At 43.4% G+C, this 12,125-nt stretch overlaps 1 protein-coding gene across 7 annotated transcripts in view; it reads right to left on the reverse strand.

The window, feature by feature from the left end:
* The window catches only part of LOC129698531 (Krueppel-like factor 3), an 86,875-nt gene that overhangs the window by 16,685 nt on the left and 58,065 nt on the right, over window positions 1-12,125 (reverse strand). For 6 of the 7 annotated variants that reach the window (XM_055637628.1, XM_055637616.1, XM_055637642.1 and 3 more), the window contains 4 exons: window positions 11,300-11,777; window positions 10,200-10,283; window positions 7,947-8,088; window positions 6,494-6,553 (listed from right to left, as the gene is read on the reverse strand). In XM_055637628.1, the coding sequence (XP_055493603.1) occupies window positions 6,494-6,553; window positions 7,947-8,088; window positions 10,200-10,283; window positions 11,300-11,777 (764 nt within the window). The remainder of the gene's footprint in view (window positions 1-6,493; window positions 6,554-7,946; window positions 8,089-10,199; window positions 10,284-11,299; window positions 11,778-12,125) is intronic. The other variant, XM_055637659.1, reaches the window with a different exon arrangement.

The following is a 12,125-nucleotide window of genomic DNA, read 5'->3' on the forward strand; positions in this document are numbered from 1 at the left end:
ATTCACGCGTTTACAGTTACAGGGTCGAGGTTTCAATGACTTGACATTCTCTCTCTGCAGCAGACCCCCTCAGGGTTAAGGATAGCTTCACTTCTATTGCCTACTGACGGGGCTGATGTGGGATCCACATCTGAATTGGACAGAGACAGGGCAGGAGGAACCTGGTGGGTGACGGTGCGGTTAGTGCCAGGAAGATTTGTTCCTCCCACTTTTTTCTATTGTGTTTCTGTTTGCTTCTGACAAAACTGCACAGCATCCGTTGCCAGCAAGCTCTTGGTAGAAAACATTCATAATCCGACAAATGCAGAAAATAGTACGTAATCAAAATAGGTGGATGTGCTTTTATAATTTGAGGTATAATTTGGGGTATGTTTTGATCTTTCAAAAGTCCCCTGAATGTCAAAGAGTGAGAAAAGACTGCAAACAGGTACATTATTGTGGTAAATAAAAACATTTCAACAGATCCCTTACTTTAGACCCATCAAAAATAAACAATAAGAAAAGCAGTTCTGAAACTGCTGGTGGGAAGTAACATAGGAAATCCCATGGTGTCTGTCTGAAATTTCACTTCCTATAACTAGGGTATGGTTTTAGCCTTTTTCAAATTTTGACTGGCATATGGATCTCAGCATAGTGTTTATAAAGCAGATCTAGTGCTCTAAATGCCTAATTCACAGTAGAGAAACTTGACCAGGCCAATTTTCTTTTAGAGATACAGCATAGAAATAGATCCTTTGGCCCATTGAGTGCATGTCGAATATTGGTCACCTGTTTACACCAGTTCTATGTTATCTAACTTTCATATCCACTCCCTACACATTAGGGACAATTTTGCAGCGTTCAATTAAACTACAAACCTGGTTTGTTAATTTGGAATGTGGGAGGAAACCGGAGCACCTGGCTGAAACCTATGGGGTCACAGTGAGAACATGCAAACCCCACACAGACTGCACCCAAGGTCAGGATCAAACCCGGTTCTCTGGCACTGTGAGGCAGCAGCTCCAAAAGCTGCGATACTGTGCTGTCCTAATTTTAAAACCTGAATATGCATTTAAAACAGATTAGAATCAGCATGGAAACAGGCCCTTTGACTCAACTTGCCCATGCTGATCTACAGCCTTACAGCGCCAGAGACCCGGGTTCGATCCTAACCATGGGTGCTTGTCTGTACGTAGTTTGTACATTCTCCACGTGACCTGTGTGGGTTTTCTCCAAGATCTTTGATTTCCTCTCACACTCCAAAAACGTACAGGCCTGTAGGTTAATTGGCTTGATGTAAATGTAAATTGTCCCTAGTGTGTGGGGTAGTGTTAACGTGCAGGTATCGCTGGTCGGTGTGGACTCAGTGAGCCGAAGGGACTGTTTCCGCGCTGTATCTTTAAACTAAACTAAACGCCTGTGGCCGTTCATAACTCTGCAAACCGTTCCAGTTTATGTACCTGTGACATGTGTAAGTGCCCTATAAATGTCATAATTGTTCCCATCGCTACCACATGCTCTGGCAGCTTGTTCCTTGTTCGCAACACCCTCGGTATGAAAAGGTTGCCCCTCAGGACCCTTTTAAATTTTCACCCTCTTTAAATGATGCCCTCTAGTTTTAGTTCCCACTACACTGGGAAAAATACTGTGGTTGTTAACCTGTTTAAGAAGGAACTGCAGATGCTGGAAAATCGAAGGTAGACAAAAATGCTGGAGAAACTCAGCAGGTGAGGCAGCATCTATGGAGCGAAGGAACGTTTCGGGTTGAGACCCTTCTTCAGACAGGTTAGACCCTTCTTCAGGTTCTTAAGGTTGTTAACCTTATCTATGCCCCTCATGATTTTATAAACCTCCGAGTCAACTCTCAGCCTCCTATGCACCAGGAGAAAAAAAAATATTCCTATCCATTCTCTCAAAGCTCAAACTCACCAAACCTTGGTAATATCCCTGTAAATCCTTTTTGCATCCTTTCCAATTTAATGATATCCTTCCTGTAGCAGGACGACCAGAACTGTACATAACACTAAATTAGGAGTATTGCGTGCAGTTCTGGTCATCCCATTACAGAAAGGATGTGGATGCTTTGGAAAGGATGCAGTAGAGGTTTACCAGAATGATGCCTGAATTAGGTGGTTGGACAGACTTGGATTGTTTTCTCCGGAATGCTCGAGGTTGCAGGGAGACTTGATTGAAGAATATTAAATTATGAGAGGGGTAAATTGGGTGGACCGTCAGAATCTTTTTCTCAGGATGGAAATATCAAATACTTAATACTCAAATACAAAAGGCATCAGAGGTTATGGGGAGAAGGAAGGAGAATGGGGTTAGGAGGGAGTGATAGATCAGCCATGATTGAATGGCAGAGTAGACTTGAAGGGCCGAATGGCCTAGTTCTACTCCTGACCACGACTGAAGGGCATAGCTTTAAGGTGAGAATTACTAAGTTTAAAGAAGATGTGCGGGGCAACTGTTTTTTTAAATGGAGGGTGTTGAGTGCCTGGAACGTGCTGCCGACAGTGGTGGTTGAGGCAGATACCATAGTGGCATTTAAAGGTGCGTGCATGCAGATAAGAGTTGGTCTTGGCATCATGTCCGGCACACACATTGTGGGCCAAAGGGCCTATTCATAAGCTGTACTGTTCTATGCTCTATGTGGCCTTAACAATGTCTAGTACAGATGTAATGTACGATTTGAATGCTTGTACCCAAATGCCTTAAATAATGAGCCAAGCATGTCAAATGCCTTCTACATCACACTGTCAACCTGCATGGCCACTTTCCTGGAACTATGTGTCTGCACTCCTGAGTCATTCTCTTCCACAACCCTCCCCAGGGCCCAACCATTTACTGTGCAAATCCAGCCATGGCTTGGCCCACCAAAATATATCATCTCTTTTTATCTGAATGGTTAATCTGAATAGTCCTCGGCCCATTGGCCTAGTTGATCTTGATCCCTTTGAATATTTAGATAACTTTTTTCACTGTCCACTATACCATAGTTTTTAATGTCTTCCACAAACATACTACCACTATATTCAAATACAAATCTTTAAAGTAAATAACTAGCATTGGTCTCAACACCGATCCCTGTGATAAATCACTTGTAATACACCTCCAGTCTGAAAAATAATCTTTTACCACCACCCTCTAATTTCCATCTATTTTAAATGCAGTTGGCTAGCCTGCCTTGGATCCCATATAATCAAACCGTCTAGATGAAATGATCCTTGTCAAAGGCTTTGCTACAATTCATATTGACAACATCTACCACACTGCCTGTAAATAATCTTCTTGGTCACCTCTTCAAAAAAATCAATCAAATAGGTGAGATGCGATTTCTTACACACAAAACCATGCTGACAATTCCTAATCTGAACTTGCATTTCCAATGCATGATGATCCTATCTCACAATCCTTTCAAATAGTTTCCCAACCTCTGACGTAAGGCTCACCAATTGATAAGTTTCCAGGCTTTCCCTGCAGTTTTTGTAATATAAAGTCACAATGTTAGCCATCTCCAGTCTGCCAGCACCTTCCAGAACAATCGATGATACAGCAATATCTCTTCAAAATATCACTGTCCCTAAATTCCTTAGCAAACTATGTCTTTCCCCATGGTGAATACAGGCGCGAAATACTCATTTAACTCCTGATCCATCTCCTGTGACTCCATACATAGACAACCCGGTTGATATTTAAGTGGCCCTCTTCTCTCTCAATTTATTCTTTTTCCGTTAATATACTTGTAGAATCTCGATGGATTCACTTGTAACGTATCTCCCAAAGTTAACACGTCACCTTTTTATTTCCTGAATTGGTGATACGGGTGAGTCATAGTGAATAGAGTGATAGTATGGAAACAGGCCCTTCGGCCCAACTCGCACCACACCGGCCTATCATGTCCCAGCTTGCAATTGGTCCATAACCCTCCAAACCTGTCCTATCCATGTACTGTACCTGTCTAACTGTTTAAACAATGGGATAGTCCCAGCCTCAACTACCTCCTCTGGCAGCTTATTCCATACACCCACCACCCTTTGTGTGAAAAAGTTACCCCTCGGATTCCTATTAAATCTTTTCCACTTCACCTTAAACCTATGTCCTCTGTTCCCCTACTCCGGGTAAAAGACTCTGTGCATCAACCCAATCTATTCCTCTCATGATTTTGTATACCTCTATAAGATCTCCTTTCATCCTCCTGTGCTCCATGGAATAGAGACCCATCCTACTCAACCTCTCCCTAGAGCTCACACCCTCTAGTTCTGGCAACATCCTCGTAAATCTTTTCTGAACCCTTTCAAGCTTGACAATATCTTTCCTTAACATGGTGCCCAGGACTGAACTCAATATTCTAAATGCGGTCTCATCAACGTCTTATACAAGTGCAACATGACCTCCCAACTTCTATACTAAATTCTCTGACTGATGAAGGCCAAAGTACCAAAAGCCTTTTTGACCACCTTATCTACCTGTGATTCGATTTTCAAGGAACCATGCACCTGTACTGCTAGATCCCTCTGCTCTACAACACTACCCAGAGGCCTACCATTTACTGTGTAGGTCCTGCCCTTGTTCGACGTCCCAAAATGCAACACCTCACACTTCTGTGCATTATATTCCATCAACCATTCCTCCACCCACCAGGCCAATCGATCCAGATCCTGCTACAATCGTTCACAACCATCTTCACTATCTGCAAAACCACTAACTTTTGTATCATCAGCAAACTTGCTAATCTTGCCCTGTATGTTCTCATCCAAGTCATTGATGTAGATGACAAACAGTAATGGGTCCAGCACCAAACCTTGAGGCACACCACTAGTCACAGCATCCAGTCTAAGAAGCAACCTTCCACTATTATCCTCAGCTTTCTTCCATGGAGCCAATTTGCTATTCATTCAGGTATCTCTCCTTGGATCCCATGCGATCCAACCATCCAGAGCAGCCTTCCATGCGGAACTTCGTTGAATGCCTTACTGAAGTCCATGTACACAACAGCACTGCCCTCATCAACCTTTTTTGTCACCTCTTCAAACAAATTTATCAGATTTGTGAGACTCGAACTCCCAGATACAAAACATGCTGACTATCCTTAATCAGCGCTTGTCCATCGAAATGCTTGTACATCCTATCCCTCAGCTTACTCTCCAGTAACTTACCAACTACAGATGTTAAGCTCACTGGCCTATAGTTCCCAGCATTTTCCCTGCAGCCCTTCTTGAAAAGAGGCACAACATTTGCCACCCTCCAGTCTTCCGACACCTCTACTATATTTAAGGACGACTCGTAAATTTCAACCAGGGTTCCCTGCAATTTCCTCTCTAGTTTCCCGCAATGTCCTCGGATATATATCAAGCCCTGGAAATTTGTCTCCCTTCAAACACGACAGTACCTTCAGTACTTCGTCGATGGTAACACTGACTGCTCTCAAGCCACTTTCAGAGACTACTCCAATTTCCTACGTCCTACTGTCTTTTTCCTCGGTAAATATAGAGGAAAAACACACATTTAGGACCTTGCCCATCTCCTGTGGCTCCACACAGAGGTGACCGCTTTGATTCCTGAGAGGTCCCAATCTCTCTCTCTGGTTACCCTTTTCCCTCTTATGTGTATACATAAAAGCTTTTGGATTGTCCTTAATGCTACCTGCCAGAGCTATCTCCTGGCCCCATTTTGTCCTTCTGATTTCCTTTTTTTAGTTTACTCCTTAGGTCCCGAAACTCCTCCAGGGATGTACTTGATCCCAGCTGCCCAAACCTGTCCCATGCATCCTTCTTGTTTTTGACTAACGTCTCAATTTCCCTCATCAGCCAAGCTTCCTTACATTTGTCTGCTTTGCCCTTCACTCTGACGGGGACGTACATATCCTGAGCTTTCTTCAGTACACTTTTAAAACCATCCCACTTGGCCGATGTTTCTTACCCCTCTAATATCCTGCTCCAGTCAACTTGAGCGAGACCATCTCTCATACCCTCAACGTTGGCCTTACCCCAGTTGAGCATTTTAACCTGTGGATTCTCTCCGTCCCTATCCATAACTATCTTAAACGTAATCGAAGTGTGGTCACTGGTCCCAAAAGGCTCCTCCACACACACTTCATTAACTTGCCCTTCCCAATTTACCAATACTAGATCCAGCGTTGCCCTCTCACGTGTGGGGGCCTCCACATACTGCTTAAGAAAACTCTCCTGAACAATTTTGATGAATTTAGTTTGAATGCTGCATTGTGTAGTCACAAATGTAGCAGAAAAGATAAGGGAAGAGATGGGGAAGAATACCAGTGGTGCTTTGCAGACATCTTTAAGCCCCTCGCCACCCAACTCTAATTTGAGCTTCCAACCTGCATTAAGAAGACCACTCTCATACCAGTAAAGAATAAAACATCATTGTGTGGGTTAACAACAACCATCATCTGGCTCTGACATCCACCATCATGTTATGCTTTGAGAGGTTGGACATGGCACACATCAACTCCAGTCTCCCAGCCAACCTTGGTCCACTGCAGTTTGCCTACCTCCGGAACAGCTCCATGTCAGACGTCATCTCCCTGGCCCCACATTCATCTCTGGAATATCTGGAAAACAAGAACACCTATGTCAGACTCCTATTTATTGAGTATTGCTCCTACTTTCCCACCATAATTCCAACCAAATGCATTTCTAAACACGTGGACCTAGGACTCGTCACCTCCTTCTGCAACTGGGTCCTTGATTTCTTGACACAGATTCTGAAATCAGTAAGGTAGGTGACAAAACATCCTCCACGATATTTCTCAACAGTTTTAGCCCATAACGCTGTGTTCTCTGCCCATTACCGTGCTCCCTGTACACTCACGACTGTTCGGCCAGATTTGGAAGATTTGAAGGTGACACCACCAGTAGTGGGCCAGATCTCAAATAATGATTAGATTGAGTACAGGAAAGAGGTAGAGAGCTGAGTAACTTGGTATCAAGACAGCAGCCTCTCCCTCAATGTCAGCAAAATGAAGAAACCCATCTTACCGTCAGGAGGTGAATGGTGTGTATGCCCTCATTAGCATAAATGACGATGGTCAAGAGCTTCAGGTTTTCGGGTTACATATTATTTGTAAATCACAAATAATTTCTCTTGGTCCTAGCGCGTAGATGCACCATTGCCTCGACTTCATTAGAAGACTAAGGCAATTTGGCATGTGTCCAATGACTCTTACCAATTTCCACAGATGCAACAGAGCAAGCATCCTATGGGGATGCATCATGGCTTAGTTTGACCACTGCCCTTCCCAAGACTGCAACAAAATTGCAGAGAGTTGTGAGTTCATCCCAGTCCATCCCACAAACCGGCCTCCCTGACCCAACCCCATTGACGTTATTGACACCATGTGGCCTGAGGAAAGCAGCCAACATAATCAAGGACCATTCACAGCCCGGTCATTTCCTCTTCTCCTCTCTCTCGTTGGGACAGAAACTAAAAAAGCTTCAAAGTGCAAACCACCAGATTAAAGAATAGCTTCCTCTCATTTGTTTTCAGACTGCTGAACGGACCTCTCATTAGCCAAGGATGTTTTCCTGATCTCCCAAATGTCCTTGTTGCAGATCTCTATAAATGTAAGCCTTTCCTTTAACTGGTTAAAATCTTAGGACTCTTTTCATGATAATCTTTGATCCAAAATGCCTGGTCTCTACTGCATTTATGTAAAAGATGTCTGTCTGTTTCCCGGACTTTGGCACTTTTGAGAAATTTAGTTGCCCTTGCTGCAGACATACCTTCATGCATGAACGATGTACATTAGGTACATCCACGTCAGGTGGCTCAGTGAGGTGATACTTTACCTGGGAATAACATAATCAGGAGTCGCGGGGAGGGGAGTTCCCCCTCGGACAGCTTCTGCTTCCCCTCCCAAACATAGCCCATGCAGTTCAATTGCTGGAGTTTTTTTTGCATTTTAATGCAGCTTAAAAATTGGCGAAGCAGAGGTGCAGACTTACTCGTGCGATGCAACCGGCTGCATGGGACTGAGGACCGAAGAAGACACCTCGTTGATGCAGTTATCCAACAGGTCGTACTCCTGCTTGCACTTTATCACCTTCATCACCATGTGACTTTGATCATCGGAGGTACGAAGCGGAACTAAGCGACAGAAAAAACCAACCTCGTCAAAAACTTGATTACAGCCTACGAAAATCATGCTAAATCATCATTTGGCATCAGGTAACATCTCACCTAATCCCACTTAGTCTACTGTTATTTTAGTTTCTACTTTTTTATAGTGCAAAGTCCAAAAACCTTAAAGATCTTTAGATCATTAAGAAAAAAATGAAATCCGAATAACAACACATATTTTTCAATTTCACCGATTTTATATGTGTGGCTCATAAATTTTGATATATAAACTAGATGTAGTTCAGTGCTACACGGCCGAGGCAAACTCCATGCTGAGGTGAGGATACAACCCACGTCACTGGGGATGTGAGGTAGCAGCATGACTGAACCTCTGATCAGAGAGTGACAGTACAAAGAACTACAACTGTTCCCAGAGTCTCTGAGAAAAGAGATCTCATGCTCATACATTTAGGCATGTATACTCGCGAGCATTTCCACACACTGGATGAAGCTGGGCTTGAGATAGATCGCTGCCACTCACTGTCAAAGCCGACAGACAAAATGTTGACTGTCACAGGCAATGCATGGGATTGAATTCCAGCAAGGAGTTAACACTGTCCGTCCACCATCGACTCCATCTACACTTCGTGCTGCCTCGGTAAACCAGTTAACATAATCAAGAACTTGGTCCATCTTGGTCATTCCTTCCTCTCCCCGCTCCAATCAGGCAAAAGTACAGAAGCTTGAAAGCACGTACGAGATGACTCAGGGGCAGCTCCCCCCCCCCCCCCCCCCCCCCCCCCCCCCCCCCCCTTCTGCTATCAGGGGAACCCTAAGCTAAGGTACTGTCTGATTTATCTCTATCCCGTTGTGGACATTGGATTATGACTCTGGAACTGCCCAATGCATCTTCCCCCTTGCTCTATTTATTGTACTTCAGTTTGACTTGACTTATTTATGGTACTATCTGATCTGAATGGATAGAATGCAAATCAAAGCTTTTCACTGTACCCAGGTACATGTGACAATAATAAATCTAAACGTAAATCTAAAGAAGGAATGGGGACAAGAAAAGATCAAAGGGAAAATAAATCTGTGTACGCAACATACAGGAATGTCAAATGTACAAGAAAGATCTCCCTGGCTTTTAATACCAGGCAGCTGGAATAAGCAGTTTGAGATAAGATGATGCAAGGTAACTGTTGAAAATATTTAATCAGCCACACCCCCACCCTGGTGATATTTATCTTCAAAAACAACTTTAACAGAGGCATAACAAACATTGAAAGAAACGTGACAGTGCACCACATTTGTGGTCCAATGCCCTACGTAAATAAGCAACAGGATGTGGGCTTGCACATCAGGTTCCTGATAATTTGGATTTAGTTGGTGGAAAAAAACAGGGAAATTAAATGCTGCTTTTGGGAAAACTAACCATGAGGCTAGTTGACCAAAACAGTGGAGGAACTTAACGGGTCAGGCAGCATCTGTGGAGGGAAATAGACAGGAAATGTCTCGGCTCAAGACCCTTCTTCAGACTGACTCCAATCAGAAACATTGCCTATCCATTCCGTCTCCAGATGCTGACTGACCTGCTGAGATCAACCAGCACATTGTGTTTTTCTCAAGATTCTTGCTCAAGATCCTTTGGAAGAATGAAGAGGGATCTTATAAAAACATATAACATTCTTAAGGGATTAGACAGGGTAGATGCAGGCAAAATGTTCCCGATGTTGGTGGAGTACAGGACCAGAGGCCACAGTTTAAGAATAAGGGGTAGGCCATATAGGGCTGAGATGAGGAAAAACATTTTCTCTCCAGAGAATCTGTGGAATTCTCTGCCACTGAAAGCAGTGGAGGCCGATTCACTGGATGTTTTCAAGAGAGTTAGATCTAGCTCTGAGGGCTAAGGGAATCAAGGGATATGGGGAGATGGATATGGGTGATCAGCCATGATCATATTGAATGGCAGTCCTGGCTCAAAGGGCTGAATGGCCTACTCCTGCACTTATTTTCTATGTTTCAACCCAGCATCTGTAGTCTCTTGTGTCTCCATGAAGCTGGCGGATGGTTTAAGACCTAACAGGTTCACTAACGGAATGTTGCAACTTGTGCCCTTGCAAGCGATGCTTATTTACCTCCTCTGGACTGGTTATAAAACTGCGGATGTTGCTGCCGGGGGAGATTTCGGGGACCAGAGATTGCACATTGCAAAGGAAGACCTATTGAAGGAACATGAATTAGAAAATGAGAAACCACACAAACAAAGCGAAGCACATATCAGATTTTTTGTATCAATGTCGATGGGTTGAATTTTGTGCAAAATGCTGACAGTTGCATTTGGAAGCATTTCCCTGCACATGTCAGAACATTCAGGGCTCCAGTGCTGGTGTGCGAGAATGTGGAGGCGTCAAATTTGCTGCCAAGGACTGGGCTCCAGTGCTGGTCTCAACATTGTTGCAATTCTTCACCACTTAGAATGCAATTTTGCTTTGAGAATGGTTGCAAGGCAATGTTTAAAAAAAACAATTTTCGTGTTGTTTTGCACATTTAAATTTTTCCATCTTTTCTAAATACCAATAACTTAGGACATTTTTTGATTATATTTTACATAGTTTAGGAATGTTTCTGGATGTCTGGGTTTCCCAGTAAATCAGGTCAGATCACATGATTTATCCGGTGGTCAAAGTTCATTCCGATTATGTGTGTGCTCGCCCTGCCACTCATCCTATCCTCCTCCGGGTGATGGGGCTTACTAAATTCCTGCCTGATAGTTATTCTTCAACAAACCCCAACAAATCAAATTCACTGGCCAATTGGTGTATTGAAGGATATTGGTGTATGCAAATTTCCTGCTCTTCTTGCTTACAGACAGTGATCTCACTGGTTACGAAGGGGGGCTCGGGGGCAGAAATGCTTTGGACTATCCTAACAAAAATGAAAGATTAATTCTAAATAAACATGTTGACATCAACTTTAAAGTTGCAATGTTATCAGCACCGCACATACCAACACTGGGACAGAACAATGGGCACTTGCCCAGTATAACATCACAGTCGAATAACATACAGTGGCCTCCATAATGTTTGGGACAAAGACCCATCATTTATTTATTTGCCTCTGTACTCCACAATTTGAGATTTGTAATATAAATAAATCACATGTGGTTAAACATGTGGTTGTCCCAAACATTATGGATGGCACTGTAGTTCTATGCATTGCAATTAAGTGCACTCACCTGGCTGATTATTCCTCATGTCATCTTTCAACATTGTAGAAACCATTATAGACTGAGTATAAGGCTGAGTATATACGACCGGCTGAACCACCACCGGGTGAATCACTGGATACAATGCTGAGGCTGGGATGGTTGACCGCGATAAGAGGTGGCTTGTCAGCACTGTGGAGTTGCTTAATGACATGCTGATAGGAGGCTGAGGTGACCTCTTGTTAGGCGAGCTGGAGCGAGATGTACTCATTGTAGGAGATGTGGAAGACAGCACAGTCAATGAGTAAGGCGAGGAAGGGGAACTTGACGTACGCGGAGAATGTCTCTTGTTCAGTGAAAGATCTACTGGCTCGATTTGACCTCCATTAGCCTCGAGTGATTGAAAAAGTCCAGCGTGGGAGATAGGGTGCGTTGAGTAAATGATGCTGTGATTGTTCTCGGGTTTGAAATCATGCTTTAATCTGGCCATATACCCTTGTTGGAATGGCTGCAAGGAAAATAATTAGCTACAATCAAAACAGTTTTGAAATGACTCAAATGGCAACCTGCATAAATATAATGTGGAGAATTCATATCTCCAACGTCATCCATTCCACACCACTGCTCTTGGAGAAAACTACTTGACAACTCCCTCAGTGGGCTGGGAGCTGATTTTGTTCCCCAGTTTGTCCACTGCATTTCCCATTGACTTACGATGGAAGTGCAATGGGCAGGCTGAGGGTCTTATTACATTTACATATAAAGGAATGTATCATGGTTTGAGGCTTGAAGAGACAGGCAAAGTCTGTTGGACAGAAAAGTCCAAAGTAACATTCCACACTTCTGTCTTAATTAA

This window comes from Leucoraja erinacea, chromosome 1 (genome assembly GCF_028641065.1).
Source record: "Leucoraja erinacea ecotype New England chromosome 1, Leri_hhj_1, whole genome shotgun sequence".
NCBI lineage: Eukaryota > Metazoa > Chordata > Chondrichthyes > Rajiformes > Rajidae > Leucoraja > Leucoraja erinaceus.